General features: G+C 42.2%; 1 protein-coding gene across 1 annotated transcript in view; it reads right to left on the bottom strand.

The window, feature by feature from the left end:
- FSTL4 (follistatin like 4) overlaps positions 1–17,715 on the bottom strand; it is a 728,839-nt gene that overhangs the window by 40,764 nt on the left and 670,360 nt on the right. The window contains 1 exon segment of the mRNA XM_050962627.1: positions 4,248–4,368. Coding sequence (XP_050818584.1) covers positions 4,248–4,368 — 121 coding nt within the window.

Here is a 17,715-nt window from a genome sequence, read left to right as displayed (position 1 = left end):
TGACTCAAGGGATCTCAACTCGGCAGCTACAGTTCTGCTCCTTTCCTCTTCTCTGCTTCCCAGGAGAATTTCCAGAATTTCTCCCTAACTGTTAAGTAAAAAGACAAGAAGTTCCTGAGAAGTAATGTGTCTTGGGACACCCACAATGTCTTCTGTTGGTGAAGCAGCATATTTACATCATCAGTTTCTGTTCCATTGCCCCAACATCAGTTGCTGGAACAAGTAATCACTCAAGTATAAAGGCAGAGTTTTAGTGATGTGGGAGAGTAGCCAAGCACATTAAGAACTACAACAAAGCAGTTTTGCAAAGCTCGAGAGTTCACACAGGAATACGGGACACTGCGTAAGACAAAGATTTCTACAGACTACAGTATTACTAGATCAAACTTGTGGTAACATGAGTGCACATGCCTTTTATATTGGTATTTGGGGAGTGTACTTTACAACATTACAAGGCAAATGAAGAAGAAATGTACTGTGAAGCCCTCCTTTCAATAGGAAAAACTTTGGAGCTAATCTGCAAAACTCTCCCCCCAGCACATTCATTCATGAATACCACACATCCCTCCCAACAAGTTACATAGAAGATTGAATATGCCTCTCATTGGAACCACTGACTGAAAAATCCTACTTCCTTTAATCTTCTTTGCATTTAGGTTTTAGTTTCAAAAGCCTTTGGGCCTTGAATTCTAAGTAATGACAAAGTCTACATTGTTGCCTGCCAACTAAACTCCATTCAAAGCTCATAATACATCATATAGTGTACAAAAGATTAAGCTGTTAGTCTGCTTTTTCCTCAACTGCCAATCATCTCACAAGTAACATTTTGAGAAGGGACACCTATTCTCACTGAAACACATACAATCTAGTTATCTTTACTCTAATACATTGCAAGTTACTATACCAAAAGATGAGAAATGATTGTCCATAAACATTAGGATAGATTCCAATCAAACAATCTGCAAGCTTCTTCCATTTGGTCTCCCCTGTGCATTGTGTGATTTTGCAACAGAATGAACTGGGGGGAAGGGGAGAAAGAAAATAAAAAGCATCTGAGTCCAATTAAACCATCTTTCAGAGACTGCTGGGAATGGGAGGAGTCTAGACCCAGGTCATTCTGAGGAGATAAAAGGAAGATGAGGTGACACTTTGGAAGACTGAAGCCATTACCCAGGGAAAAAAACAGCTACAGAAAAAAGCATGGGGGAAGATACAAACAATGCTGGGAAAAAGACAGACAAAGTGGGTGAGATAATATTTTTTACTGGCCCAACTTCTGTTGGTGAGAGAAACACGCTTTCAAGCTACAGAGAGCTCTTGAAAGGTGTACTGTGTGTGTATGTGTGGGGTGATCACTGTAGCAGTCAGGGCCGGCTCTGGGCACCAGTGCAGCAAGCCAGTGCTTGGGGCGGCCAATGAAAAGGGGCAGCACGTCTGGCTCTTCGGCAGCAATTCGGTGGCTGCTCCCCCAGTCCCTCTTGGAGGGAAGGACCTTCCGCAGAAGAATGAAGTGGCGGCAGTAGAGCTGCCACCGAAGTGCTGCTGATCGTGGCCTTTTTTTTTTTTTCTTTTTGCTGCTTGGGGCGGCAAAAATGCTGGAGCCAGCCCTGGTAGCAGTGGAGATATGTTGCAGAAAAAGGTACTGGTCTTGGGGACAGCTGGGTGCAGGCTGGGGTTTGCCTCCCCAGGAATCTGTAGACTTGCCATAGAGGCAAGAGAACTACAGGAAAATGGGACTAGAGACTTCGGGTGTACAAAGCATTATTACACCCTCGCTGGCTCATGTTCCTCATCCACCCTCCTCCTCAATCCCACTTTTTTATGTTGGTCAGGGTATCTTGGCCCACCAGACAAAAGCTTGGAGACAGACCTCCCTGAGCTTATCCACAGGGCCCGTACCCTGACCATACTTAAATCCCTTGAGAGCCTCACTTTAGTTGACTTGCATAAAAATTCACTTTGCCTTAACCTCCATCTACTGATTCATCTGTATTTTTTCTGTCCTTAGCCGCTGTCAGGCTATGTCTCTTTTTGAATATCTGGAAAGTGCATAGCTCATTAAGGATGCTGCTGTAAAAATAATTTGTTATGTGATAAAATAGTTCCACAAAACTAGAGCCCTTAAAATATCAGACACACAAGTATTCATCCAGGTGGAGTGGGGTAAACACAGCGATATTTTGCAAAAAATTTGATTCTCTGGCCAAATTAATACATTGGCTGAAGCTAGATTATATCAGTCTGTGCACTAACAATGTTCATTTACGCCAGTGCCAAAAGAATATGAAACACTATCAAATCCAGACAGTAGCAGTAACATCCACTTTGCACACGGGGGAAGTAACATCCACATTTATAAATGATGGCACTAGGGGGAAGGTTCTGGAAAATCCGGCCCAAAGTGTTTAAACAAATTGTTACATTGCTTGAGTTGGGGAGCTAAGGGCCTTTTAAAGGCTATCCATATGTGGGGCCAAAGTCTGCTTCTGTTACTCAAGTTGAATATACCTCACTCACTGTGTAGTCCAAATGAAGTCAGTGAGCCAGATTCACCAGTTCCTCAGTAGCACCCATCAGCCACACAGTTGCCTTAAAGGGACAGTCGAGGATTAGCCAGTGGTGCAGAGCTGACTCTTTCACGCCTCCTTCCTCCAGGTATGGACAGTTAAAGGCAAGGAGGAATTGGGGCAGAATGCCCTTGCTGTTTTAAACTAAGCTGGGGGCCATTCCAGCCACTAGCCAGTCCAGGCTTGGGAAAGCAAAAAGGTGATTCACAAGTGAATATAAGCTTTTCACTGCTGGAACTCTACTCCACAGCACTCTGAGAGAAGTAAGATGCTATTACACCAGAGTAAGGATGTCAGACTCTGGCCATGTCTACATCTAAAATTTTGCAGCGCTGGTTGTTACAGCTGTATTAGTACAGCTGTATAGGGCCAGCGCTGCAGAGTGGCCACACTTACAGCAACCAGCGCTGCAAGTGGTGTTAGATGTGGCCACACTGCAGCGCTGTTGGGCGGCTTCAAGGGGTTTCGGGGAACGCGAGAGCAAACCGGGAAAGGAGACCAGCTTCGCCGCGGTTTGCTCTCGCGTTCCGCGAACCACCCTGCAAACCGCAGGGAAGGAGACCTGCTTGTTCGGGGAACGCGAGAGCAAACCGCGGCGAAGCTGGTCTCCTTCCCCGGTTTGCTCTCGCGTTCCCCGAACCGCCGAGCAAGCAGGTCTCCTTCCCTGCGGTTTGCAGGGTGGTTCGCGGAACGCGAGAGCAAACCGCGGCGAAGCTGGTCTCCTTCCCCGGTTTGCTCTCGCGTTCCCGGAACCACCCTGCAAACCGCAGGGAAGGAGACCTGCTTGCTCGGGGTTTGGGGAACGCGAGAGCAAGCCGGGGAAGGAGACCAGCTTGATTACCAGAGGCTTCCTCAGGTATGCTGGGATACCTGCTTATTCCACGGAGGTCAAGAAAAGCGCTGGTAAGTGTCTATACTTGATTACCAGCGCTGGATCACCAGCGCTGGATCCTCTACACCCGAGACAAAACGGGAGTACGGCCAGCGCTGCAAACAGGGAGTTGCAGCGCTGGTGGTGCCCTGCAGATGTGTACACCTCCTAAGTTGCAGCGCTGTAACTCCCTCACCAGCGCTGCAACTTTCTGATGTAGACAAGCCCTCTGTCTCTACGTGATCACTCAGAAAGATGTTTACAGTTGTTGTATAGTTCCTCTTCACTGTGGAATCCAATGAGCCAGATTCTTAGCTGGTGTAAAATGGCCTCAATGGAACTGTCTGGCCTATACCAAATAAGTGGCCTCAAGAGTATTGTGCTATCATGGTATATTGATTTCAGCATTCCAAATCATTTAATACATCATGAATCAGTCTCTGAAATATGAAATGAGTGATTTGAAGTAATACTCCTACTGATAAAAATAGTCATTTGTCCACACTATGATGTGAAGCACTACAGTTTAATACAAGAAAATACTATAGTTTACTACCAAACATTTTTTTGTTTTATAATGGCTGATATGCCTACTAAAGCCTAACTAACTCTACTAATACTAACTTTATTTGGTTTACTTGCGTAGCACAGTATGATGATGTGTGTGTGCAAACCAGGAGTTGTGGTTTTTTCCCTTTACAGAGAAAATTCGGCATGCTCCATTTCATAACTTTGTGAGGACAAGATTAATATTCAGCATTGCTTACAGGAACATTTTCAGTGGATTGTCATATATGCCATTTACTAACCATTCACCTGAAGGATGTGGGTCTGATATAGCTCTTCATAGCCGTAGGCATGACAGGTGTAATTGCCCATGTGAATAGTTGTTACCTTGGTGATGTAGAGGGAATCATCTTCTCCAAAATCCTGTAGGTAACCAAAGACAAGAAAGAGGCCTTATTTAGCAAATTTATTTTAAACATCACACAAAACCAGGCTATCTTTTTCAGATTGTTTTGATAGGATCTCAACTTGGCAACACAGCTTGAATTTTCAGTAGTAAGTTTTGGAATTTATAAATCAGCATGCGGGAGGAAATGAGTGACAATTTAAGAGTAAGGTGATGCAACTAAAGTAATTCAATTGAGTGTGAACTTTTTGCTTGGTGTTAACAAGATGCTTGATGCTTGTAAAAAGATGACAATCTCCGGCCATCTATCAGTAATTTATAGTGGAATTTAATATCTGTCTACTAAGGTTATAGAGCAAGCTCTAACTTCTGGGTGAGTTAAAGACTGTTTGGATCTATGCTGATTGCAAACACAGTGCACCTTGACCTAGAGTCTTGATGAGAAAGAACTGAAACTATTTGTCAGTTATCTATAAAACACCTTATGTCAAAACCTAGTTAGGAGTTAAGGAGAAAAAGAGCATTTCTTTCAAAAATGTTTTGATTTTTTAAAATTGGTTATGTGCCTTTTCCCCTAGCTCTCATCTGCAGCAGCTTTACTTATATTTTCTCCATGTGTAAGGTAAAATGAAAATTATTCCAGAGAATTCTCATGACTTTGTTGCTTGGTTTGGTATTTTGCCCTTGTGCTCTGCTTATCAAGTTATTGCAAGTGATCCCAAACAGGACTATACTGGGGAATAACATACACAGTAGCTTCTTTTCTCTTCTCATTAGCATTCAGACTTCCGCTGCTGTAAAATGTTTATACTTTTATGCAAAACCCAGAAGGAAACACTTAAAAAAATATAGTTAATTAGTTCAAAGAATGATTTTTCCTTAATTAGCTCAAAGCATGAAGCTTGCTAAATGAAATCCTTTGCAGAATTTCACTGGAGAAGTACAGTATAATTTCATGCGATGTAATAAGAGGAATACGAAATAAATACAACCGGATAATAACAAAGAGGGATGCAAAATTATTCCACTGGTCAAAACCCAAGAACATTTCACCAAACTCCAAGTGTGGATGGAGGAAGGAAAGCCACATATGGAATATGCAACGGGAAAATCCCTACAGGAAGTTTTACTGGTTGTGCCATCCTTTTTAAATACACCCTTTAAGAATAAAATGCAATATATCTGGTTTCTTTGATATGATCTTGAAAACATACACAATTTAATTATGGGGCCAAATTCTGAGTTACATGCATCAAACCCTCATCAGTGAGAATGGTGGAAATCTGTGTAGGCCAAAATGTGTGTCTTTGTTCAGGACAAATAGAAAGCGTTTCCATGGGGATGGGACAGATGTATCCAATGCTGTCCCCCATCCACATGCCTGGAGATGCTGAGGGATGCTAAGGACGTGCAGTCAGCAGACTTTACCCGAGCAAGCTCTTTATCCAGATCTTTCCAGCCACAGTTACTGGGCAGGAGGGCTCTATCATCTCCTACTGCAGGACTGCCAGCCCCAAGTGTTTCAAAAATTGAGTCAGTCGCTCCCACCTTCCTCCAATCATGAGACTGGTTTTAAAATAATGAGATTTATTTTGTCTTCTGGTTTATTTGTCTTTTTTTTTGTCTTCTAGTTTCTGAGCCACTAATGTTCCCTTGCTTCGGGTCATAAAATGTTTTCTCTGCAACCATGAGGGTTAGAGACTGATGTTATTACAATATGGAATCTGTGATTCTCATTCAATCTCTTGATTCCAGCAGAAAAAGAAAAATATTGCTAACTGACTCTTTTTAATCTCTGTCCCTGAACCACATCAGGCATCAATGAGGGTATACTATCAATCCAGGGCAGACCATGAGTGGGTAGAAAAGGTGGCCCTGGAGCTCTGTTAAGTTTTGTATGTTACAAGATGGAATAAGGAAGTGAAGCATGAGAGGAACTTGCCAGTGAAACTAACATGCCCCTTCATCCTAGATCATGCTCTTTGATGCCTACAAACTCAGAGGTGGCAGAAATAACTGTGGACATGGCAACTGTTGTTTCTGCTAGCATGACCTTAGCACATAAACTACAATTTTGCCAATGCTCCTTTACAAAGTTGTGTGTTCCCTTCAATTTTTTGTCTGCCTATTCAAGCATCTACTCAGCATTTGGCCCTAAGAGTGAAATCCAAGCCCCAGTGAAGTCAATGAGAGTTTGCCAATGACTGCCAGAATTTCACTCTAAGTTAAAAATGTATAGCCTGATCTATTGGAAATAGCTAAAGGAAAGTTAGGGCCTGAACTTGCAAATGCTACTAAGCATAGTGCATTGATCACTCCCACTGAAATCAATCACTCTTCTATCATAAATCTGTATTCAGGGAAAAATGTTCATCTAACAATATAACATGCAAGATGCAACTCAGCACATTGTACTGCATGACTCCTGGAAACTTGGCCAAAACTTGTATTTATACTGAAGCAAAGATCTTAGGACACAGCTACACTAGCGTTTACAGCAACACAGATGCACCGATGCACTTGCATCGCTGTAAGTTCTCTAATGTAACCGCTCTAAGCCAATGGGAGAGAGCTCTCCTGCCTGCTTAACTCCTCCAGCCTCCATGAGCAGCAGAAGTTATGTCATAAGAACATAAGAACGGTCATACTGGGTCAGACCAAAGGTCCATCAAGCCCAGTATCCTGTCCTCTGACAGTGGCCAATGGCAGGTGCCCCAAAAGGAATGAACAGACAGGTTATCTAGTGATCCAAGCCCTGTCACCCAATCCCAGCTTCTGGCAAACAGAGGCTAGGGACACATTCCTGCCCATCCTGGCTAATAGCCATTGATGGACCTATCTTCCATGAATCTATCTAGCTCCCTTTTGAACCCCATTATAGTATTGCATGAAAAAATACTTTCTTGTGCTTGTTTTAAACCCGCTACCTATTAATTTCATTTGGTGGCCCCTTGTCCTTGTATTATGAGGAGTAAATAACACATCCTTATTTACTTTCTCTATACCTCTCATGATTTTATAGACCTCTATCATATCCCCCCTTAGTCGCCTCTTTTCCAAGCTGAAAAGTCCCAGTTTTATTAATCTCTCCTCATACGGAAGCCATTCTATACCCCTAATCATTTTTGTTGCCCTTTTCTGAACCTTTTCCAATTCCAATATATCTTTTTTGAGATGGGGTGACCACATGTACACGCAGTATTCCAGGTGTGGGTGTACCATGGATTTATATAGAGGCAATATGATATTTTCTGTCTTGTTATCTATCTGTTTCTTGATGATTCCCAAAGTTCTGCTTGCGTTTTTGACTGCCGCTGCACATTGAGTGGATGATTTCAGAGAACTAGCCACAATGATTCCTAGATCTCTTTCTTGAGTGGCAACAGCTAATTTAGACCCCATCATTGTATATGTATAGTTAGGATTATGTTTTCCAATGTGCATTACTTTGAATTTATCAACATTAAATTTCATCTGCCATTTTGCTGCCCAGTCACCCAGTTTTGTGAGATCCTTTTGTAGCTCTTCGCAGTCTGCCTGGAACTTAACTATCTTGAGTACTTTTGTATCATCTGCAAATTTTGCCACTTCTCTGTTTACCCCTTTTTCCAGATCATTTATGAATACGTTGAATAGGACTCGGCCCAGTACAGATCCCTGGGGGACACCACTATTTACCTCTCTCCATTCTGAAAACTGACCATTTATTCCTACCCTTTGTTTCCTATCTTTAACCAGTTACCAGTCTATGAGAGAATCTTCCCTCTTATCCCATGACTGCTTAATTTGCTTACGAGCCTTTGGTGAGGGACCTTGTCAAAGGCTTTCTGAAAATCTAAATACACTATATCCACTGGATCTCCTTTGCCCGCATGCTTGTTGACCCCCCTCAAAGAATTCTAGTAGATTGGCGAGGCTTGATTTCCCGTTATAAAACCCATGTTGACTATTTCCCAACAAATTATGTTCATCTATGTGTCTGACAATTTTGTTCTCTACGATAGTTTCAACCAATTTGCCCAGTACTGAAGTGAGGCTTACTGAGCTATAGTTGCCTATAGTTGGAACCCTTTTTAAAAATTGGTGTCACATTAGCTATCCTCCAGTCACTTGGTACAGAAGCTGATTTAAATGATAGGTTACAGATGACAGTTAGTAGCCCTGCAATTTCACATTTGGGAGTTCCTTCAGAACTCTTGGGTGAATACCATCAGGTCCTGGAGACTTATTACTGTGAAGTTTATCAATTTGTTCCAAAACCTCCTCTAATGACACCTCAATTTGGGACAGTTCCTCACATCTGTCACCCAAAAAGAATGGCTCAGGTTTGGGAATCTCCCTCACATCCTCAACAGTGAAGACCGATGCAAAGAATTAATTTAGTTTCTTCGCAATGACCTTATCGTCTTTGAGTGCTCCTTTCGCATCTCGATCGTCCAGTGGCCCCACTGGTTGTTTAGCAGGCTTTCTGCTTCTGATGTATTTAACTTTTTTTTGCTATTACTTCTGGAGTCTTTGGATAGCTGTTCTTCAAATTAATTTTTGGTCTTTCTAATTATATTTTTACACTTCATTTGCCAGAGTTTATACTCTTTTCTATTTTCCTCATTAGGATTTATCTTCCACTTTTTAAAGGATGCTTTTTTGCCTCTTACTGCGGCTTTTACTTTGTTGTTTAACCATGGTGGCTCTTTTTTGGTTCTCTTACAATGTTTTTTTATACTGGGGTAAGCATTTACGTTGAGCCTCTATTATGGTGTCTTTAAAAAGTTTCCATGCATCTTGCAGGGATTTTACTTTTGGTACTGTACCTTTTAATTTCTGTTACACAAAAATGAGGAGGTTAGCGAAGTTCCCCTTTCTGAAATTAAATGCTACAGTGTTGGGCCACTGTGGAGTTTTCCCCGCCACAGGGATGTTAAATTTAATTATATTATGGCCACTATTGCTAAGAGGTCCAGCTATATTCACCTCTTGGACCTGATCCTGTGCGCCACTTAGGACTAAATCAAGAATTGCCTCTCCTCTTGTGGGTTCCAGGACTAGCTGTTCCAAAAGCAGTCGTTTAAGGTGTCAAGAAACTTTATCTCTGCATCCCTTCCTGAGGTGATATGTACCCAGTCAATATGGGGATAGTTGAAATCCCCCATTATTATTATTATTGAGTCTTTTATTTTAATAGCCTCTCTAATCTCCTTGAGCAGTTCAGAGTCACTAACACCATCTGGTCAGGTGGTCTGTAATATAGCCCTACTGCTATACTCTTATTTTTCAAGCATGGAATTACTATCCAAAGAGATTATATAGTACAATTTAGTTCATTTAAGATTTTTACTTCATTTGATTCTACACTTTCTTTCACATATAGTGCCATCCCCCACCAGTATGATCTGTTCTGTCCTTCCGATATATTTTGTACCCTGGTATTACTGTGTCCCATTGATTATCCTCATTCCACCAGGTTTCTGTGATGCCTATTATATCAATATCCTCATTTAATACTAGACACTCTAGTTCACCCATTTTATTATTTAGACTTCTAGCCTTGGTATATAAGCATTTTAAACACTTGCCATTTTTTGGCTGTCCCCTATTGCATGATGTAATTGAATGGGACTTTTTTTCATTTGAATGTTTCTCCTCAGATCCTCCCTGTATTTTATCATTTTCCATTCTCTCCTCCTTATTAGGACATAGGGAATCTCCATTTACAGATCCTCCCCTAAGGGATATCCGAATGACATGCTCCTCCACACCTGTTAGCTTTCCCCCCAGTCCTTAGTTTAAAAACTGTTCTACTACCTTTTTAATTTTAAGTGCCAGCAATCCGGTTCCATTTTGGTTTAGGTGGAGCCCATCCTTCCTGTATAGGCTCCCCCTTTCCCAAAAGCTTTCCCAGGTCCTAAAAATCTAAACCCCTCCTCCCTACACCATCATCTCACCCACACATTGAGACCCTGCAGTTCTGCCTGTCTAACTGGTCCTGTGCGTGGAACTGGAAGCATTTCAGAGAATGCTACCATGGAGTCATGGACTTCAATCTCTTACCTAGCAGCCTAAATTTGGCCTCCAAGACCTCTCTCCTATCCTTCCCCATGTCGTTGGTACCTACATGTACCAAGATGATGGCTCCTCTCCAGCACTACACATAAGCCTATCTAGATGTCTCGAGAGAAGCTCTCCCACCAATATAGTGTTGTCCACACTGGCTCTTATGTTGGTGTAACTTGTGTCACTCAGGGAGCTGATTTAGTCATAAGTTATACCGATGTATGCTGTAGGATACACACAACCTCTGGTAATCAATGTGCTGAGACTTTTTAAGGTAAAGGGCAAACTCAGGCCACAGATCTAAAGGACAGAAGTAAATCCATATAAAATAGATTCAAATTCTTCCTCTGAATCTAGCAGAAAGAAGATTTGAATCCACATCTGTTACCTCTCCCAAGTGAGTGCCCAAACCATTAGGCTTATGAGTCTTTCTTTCTCTTGTTGGCTTAATGAATATTCATGTACTTATACAAGGTAGACTGGCTTCAACAGGAGAGACCGACAGATAGCTACCTCAAAATAGACTATAGACAGGTGGTTTGGGCACTTAACTGAGAAGGGGGAGATCTGAGTTCAAGTCCTTGCTCCAGAGTGGGAATTCAAACCTATGTCTCCTGAATCACAGGCAGGTATCTTAACCACTGGGGTAAAGGTTATAATGATACACTGAAATACATACACCAAATATTTTCTGGTTTTTCAGATTAATTTTTTTCGGTTTGGCCAGCAACCATTCACTCAGCTCTAGGTGGCAACCAGGTTAATAAAAAAAAAAAAAATTGCACCAGATAAGCAAACTGCATATTATACAGGATATTTAACATTTTTGAAAGCTAATCCTTGATGCAGCTCAGACTGAGTTTCAATCAATAAAAGTAAGGTGGCTACTTTTATGGAATGATTTATATGGAGTTATAGAAAAACAAAACAATAAAATCTTTCTTTCATGTGATGCTTCCTTATAGATATTGCTGAATAATGTTTGAAACGCTTGGTTGGTGCTCTGTAATTGTCTTTTTATGGATGATATATTTTCTCTGATGCATACAAATGTATTAGTGCAAGCAAAGATCCTTCCAAAAACAAACAGATGCAAGCTCATACTATTATTCCTCTCCTCTAACATATTGCTCCTCCAAAGAAAAGCTTTTTCTTAAAAGCATGGTTTTGACTTTTAAAAGCTATTTTTTAATTCTTAATAAGGAAGTTTATCAAGTATGATTGAGATAATACCATATTTTAATGTCAGACATAGAGGGATAATATTTGCAGTGTGTAGGCAGTTATGCATATATAGTAAATCCCCATGACTGAAGATAAGAGCATTACTCAGGATGACCGATATTAAAACCTGGGATTATTACAGTCTCTCCCAATGCTGTATATTGTCTACAGAAAGAATATTGTATTTTTGTAACATTAATGACTGTTTTTTTCCTTTTTTGTATCTTGTGGTTCTCTCTGTTTTTCCCCTATGGATCAGATCAGTTAGTACATCAGGGTTTTACATTTACGTATACACATTGTAACAAACTAGGTAATAGCTGTACTGTTTATGCATATGATGCATAACTCTTGTGTTGGATGGGTTATCTGCTATGGAGTTAGACCAAAAGGGCTTGTTAAAAGGACAAAGGAAGAAAGATTAAAATAATGGCCTCGATAATGAGCAGGACAACAAACACTCTAATCCAATAGCCAGCTTACAGCCATGAAGAGGTGACACCTAAACCCCAAACCTGGTGACTACAGCATTTTGCCAAGGCTGAGAAGAGAGAGATCAAGGGAAATAAGCCATTAAGGACCCCAGACCTAGAGAAGGGAAGACGTTTGGGTGAGCTAAGAAAGGCTGCCCAGGGACTGTCAGTGAGAGCTAGGGTGACCACCGGTTCTGAATTGGGCAGTACAGTCCTGAAATGCAGAGTTCAAGTCCCAGTCCCAAGCTGAATGACTCGATTTTCTGTGGTGCCTCTCCACACCTGCCTGAGGCTCTTCCTGTTGTGTGCGTGTGTGTGGGGGGGGGTGAGGTGGGTCTTATTCCCGCCCCACTGTACCACAAAGCCCCTCCCCCTGCTTCTCCTCTCCCCCTGGGGCCCCACCCCTACTCAGGCCAGAAGCCAAAACTGGGCAGTACTAAAAGCTACTAAGGGAACCCAGGCTGCTGTGGGGAAGCCTGGATGGTGTGCCCTGGGGGAGTGGGGACACAGGTCAGAGGCTGCTCTTGGGGCCCCCCAACCCCCTGCCTAGGGCAGGTGGAGGGTCCAGGGCTCTGCACAGAGGGACAAGGTTGCTGGGTGGCTCTTACCACAGCCTGGCTCTGGGAGTAGCCAGGGAGTGGGACCTTAGGGGGAAGAGGAGATGCAGGGGCAAAGCCTCAGGGGGAGAAGGGGGTTGGGCGCTCCAGGGGAAAGAGAAGCGAGGGGGCAGGGAGTCTTGCATGTGTCCTGCTTTTGCCTTTTGAAAAGGTGGTCACTTTAGCTGAGAGCACGCAGCTCACAAGACAACACACAGACAGAGAACATACTGTGAGCAGGACAGTCTGCTTCTCCCAGCCAGACACGGAGTTTGGCTGAACCTGAGGGGAACTTATAGAAGCTGTTAGGAAAGATTAAAGTGTAACTAAGACCCACGTATATAGACCTCTTATTGTTTTTACCCTTTGCTCTATGTGCTCTGAACCTTTTGGGAGAATGAATAAATAATGCATTGCTTTGAAAAGCACTGAGTCACTTTAATCAGCTCACAGGTCCCCAGAGTGAAAGGTCTTACAGGTGCCTAATACAGGTGGGCCTGTTGTGTTAACATGGTTGAAAAACAGAGGGACTGCTTCGCAGAGAGGCAGTCTAAGAGCATCTGGACTGTATGGTTCCAACAGTGAGGTTCAGGAAGCCAAGCACCTAAGGGGGTCTAAGGTGCCATTTGCTCTAGAAGTGTGATAGGCATATGCATGCATGCACCCACCCACCCTATCTCAGAAGAACCTTATGTAGGTTGAAAAGTCAAGCACTGAAAGTTAGGTAATGCCAGAATTAAGGTTGCCTTTGTATGTGGTACAATCTAATAATCTCATTACAAAACAACTGTTAAATGTTTTAGTAAAAATCCTTGTTTTTCAGCAGGTTCATGACTGATAAGTTCAAGCAGTGACAGATGGCAAACTGTCTTATTCTACAGCTTGTATCACTTTTTCCCTCTTTGAAATAAAAACCGCTGTACTTCCTCTTGAGTATCATTTACATTTTGCAGTTACCCTTCAAAAAAAAAAAAAGGATTGATAATTCACTCTCTGGATACATTCAAACTTTGCAAAAATTAAAAGCCCGTGTTTTAAATTGTTCAGAGCCTGGTATGATATTAAAGTCATTACCATACACAGTCAATTTTAAAACAAAACTACTGTAGACAAATGACATGTCTTTTCTGCATTCCATTCCCCTTCCATCTGTACTGATTACCAAGGTACTGGTCTTGATAAACAAAAGATTTTGCATGTTTATTTATCCTATTTCTCCTTCCCAATACATTCATTGACATCATGATCTGCTAAGGTTCCTTGACACCACACTCAGAGATGTGTACAATTTTGTTTGTAAATCCAGCTCACATTTTGCCTAGTGGTGGATTAACAAATTTGCCGCCCCTAGGCCCTCAAAAAATTGCCGCCCTCTCCCCACTACGCGCCAGTTCACCTCCACTCCCCGCAGCAAGCCTGGGAGGCAGAGGGGAGAAGGGGAGTTGCAGCACGCTCGGGGGATGGCAGCAGTGGAGCGGTGATGAGCTGGGGCGGGGAGCAGATCCCGCCCCCGGGTTACTCCCTGCACCCGCGGGCCCCAGCTCACCTCTGCTCTGCCTCCTCCGAGCGCACCGCTATTTGCTTCTCCGAGCGCACTGCTATTTGCTTCTCCCTCCCTCTCTCCCTCCCAGTGCTTTCACGCGGCAAGCCTAGGAAGGAGGTGGAAGGAGGCAAGCGCAGCACCTCTGGGAGAGGAGGCGGGCCAGTGATTTGGGGAAGGGGCAGAGTTGGGGAAGGGTCATGAACAAATTTGCCACCCCTGCAAATTTGTTGGCCTAGGCAATAATATGCCACTGATTTTGCCTCAGGTGAAACAATTTCATTCACTATCCAATATGTAATATCACAAGTCCTGTACTGCTACATAAGTGAATGAAGGTGAGAGAAAGGGAATGAGTAGCAAACGTTGACTTATTGGGTTCAATCCCCAGTGTGACCCCGCTTTCTGCTTGTGCACCCAAGAGCAGGTGGAAGGTTCAAAGGAAGCATTGATGTTTTTCTGGCTTCTAGTCCTGGAGGGCAGTTTGGCCCATAGTGCATATTAGAATAGGCTCACGGCTACCTAACGTGTGTGTACCTGACACTGAGGTGGGAGGACTAGCTGGCATAGAACTAGCTACACCAACTCTGTGTCACCTAAGAAAGCTTGTACAGTACACAAGGGGCAGTGCCCAGCTGCCCTTCTAGGGCAGGTTTGCGGTCCTTTTGCCCTGCCAGAGTGATGCAAAGGGCAATTAGCATATGCTAAAATCTTGTGTATTTTATAGAACGATTTGTAATGGTTTAAGCAAAAATAAAAGAAGAAATAATGGAAAACTACAGCTCGGTGCCATGAGAGAAAGCATTCTTTCTGCACAGGGGGCTAAGGGCCAGCGCAAGCTAATTTTTAATTTTCAAAGATAAACTTGTGCAATCCCACGTGTCTACTTTGCTGAACAAATACTCTAAGTACGGACAAACTATAAGCAGGTAGAAGCTAACAGCTAATCTGCCTGCACATTCATAATATCATCACGTGCAAATAAAATATTTGACCGTATTTGAAAATCAGACTACAGTGTACTAGTCATAACTAGCCCCAGTGTACTAGTGACAACCATTAAACACTCTCAATCAGGCAGTGTAGCATTTGGCTACACAGCGACACATACTTAAGCAGGTCTGACGTGGCATCCAACAGAGGGTCGTGGTAGTCTCTTTCACACACATACAAGTGGGAGTCTTTCTCTCACACACATACATATTGTGTGAACAGACCAAAAATGTATATCAGGTACTATTATAATTATTTATTGAACAGTGTTAGTGTTCCAGGTTCTGAACAAAGCAAACACAAACTCCTGGCTCTTTCACCCAGGTCTCTCTTTTTGAGATATATCACTAATTTAATCGCAGCTGCCTCAGTTCCACATACATTTGGTGTCCCCTTGCTTTTATTATTGAAAATTATTTACATCAGGAATAAAGAATCCCACAGCTGTGGTTACCGAGTTATTTATACTAAAGGAATGAATCCCACAGCACTTTTCAGATTATCCTGCATGAATAATCATAGTAACGTCCGACCTTTGCACTGAGGCAGAGCCCAATAAACCTAGATTAGATCTTCCTTGACAGGTGTTTGTCCAACCTGTTCTTAAAAACCTCAGAAACGGGGATTCCACAACCTCCCTTGGAAGCCTATTCCATGGCTTAATTACCCATAGAGTTAGAATTTTTTTCCTAATATCTAATTTAAATCTCCCTGGCTGCAGATTAAGCCTTTTGTCCTTTATAATCTTTATATGGCCTTCATTTGGGACCCTTCTCACACATTGCACCTAGATGTCGGCTTTGGCAGGATGAGAGGTATGCCTTTACCAAACTATTCTGTCACAGCCTTTAAGCGTACCATATTGTGGTCTAACCTCAGAGCAGAGAAGAATTTTATGCACATCTTTCTTTAGTGGGTTATTGCTGAAATACTTAATGGGAAAACTGTATTAAAGATGGACTTGAATGCAGTATGGGTGATCACTTGCACATATTTAGTTCTTTCCTCTGTCCCTAACTCTTAGCAAAAGGAACCACTGTGATTCTCCTTTTAAAAAGGGTGGGAATGGACGATGGGTCTCACACTGGGGGTATGCACTGTGTGGGCCACTGCCCTGCTCAAACTTTCTGTGTGAAAGAGGCAGGTGTGGTGGGCCATAAGAGAGGAGCCAGGAAGGTCCATTGCTACATAGTGCATCATGTTGGAACTCCCTGAGTGGTGGGCAATTTTAGTGGAATAAAGGGCTACTTTAACATTTGGAATGGCTCTGCAGACTCAGGGGGAGCATCCTTCTGCCTCTCTCCTACGTATTTGACTAAGGCCTGGCCTGGAGCTAGATGTTAGGCTAAGGTAACAAGGACGCAGAGGAAACTCCAAGTTACAAATGCAGTTATGGCTTTGAATTTTGAACACCCTCAAGTTTAGTCTTTGCTGGTTTGGCCAATTGTAAAGACTTGTACACCTTCCATCAGGGTTTGACTTTTTAAAACAACCCAAACTTCAGAGAAGATCAGATCTGAGGGTTTGGTTTGAGCCCAACTCTATTTATAATTTTTATGTCTGAAAACATCTGGATCATCTAAAAATGCTTCTGCCTGCTGCCTTGCATACCTAGTGAAAACATGTTGTGCGCCACATGCCTCCCATTGTGCTGACCCAGAGTCTGAAATCCTACTCCATCCTTGATTTTAACTAACATCAGCTTCCCACTGCTGATAAACACCTGTCTAAAGGGTGACCGAAGAGGCTCTGTGGATTTCTAATTTGATGATGATAAAGAGCTATCAATGCCAGTAATTACCAGCAGCTGTCAAAGGGTTGATCTCAAGACCTAGCAACACATACAATCTCAGCTAATGATATTCTTGTCATTTTAGTCCATCAGAATTTATATATGAAATGAAACATCCATAGAACAAAGCATCACTAGAACAAAGCATCACTATTTGAGCTGGTAAATGCATTTCATAGACCAAATGGGACATGATCTCCTGTCCACTGTCTCTCTAAAACCGAGTTTTTTCAAACCAACTGATTACAGCATCTCAGGGTTGATTTTATACCTCGCTACGCAATGTATTTCTCATTAAAGGTAAAGAAACAATGCCAGTATTTATTGATGACCACACTGTGATTAAATTTTGGTTAATTCTTTTTTTTTTTTTTTTTTTTTTTGGTATTTGAAAATCTTGTTTGATCCTCAGAGTCCCAGAAATAGCTGTCTGATAATGTTTAAAACAAAATGTACCCAGGCATTTAATGACATTATAATTACAATGCAAACTCTATAGCGTCTATCACTTTGAAAATAATTTCTCCACACTAACCAAATGTGTCTCATCTTTTTTACAATAGATTCACGAGTGATTCATATGAAAACAAAATTAGTCATGGACTCTTAAATCACTTTCTTTTGCCTTTTTAATAATTCATTTCCAGAGACAAGCTGAGAACTTATGCTTCATTAGAATTATTTGTTCTTGCTTT

The sequence above is a fragment of the Gopherus flavomarginatus genome, chromosome 7, assembly GCF_025201925.1.
Source record: "Gopherus flavomarginatus isolate rGopFla2 chromosome 7, rGopFla2.mat.asm, whole genome shotgun sequence".
Classification (NCBI taxonomy): Eukaryota; Metazoa; Chordata; order Testudines; family Testudinidae; genus Gopherus; species Gopherus flavomarginatus.
Note: the sequence above shows the minus strand (reverse complement) of the source record. Positions and strands in the feature narration are given on the sequence as shown.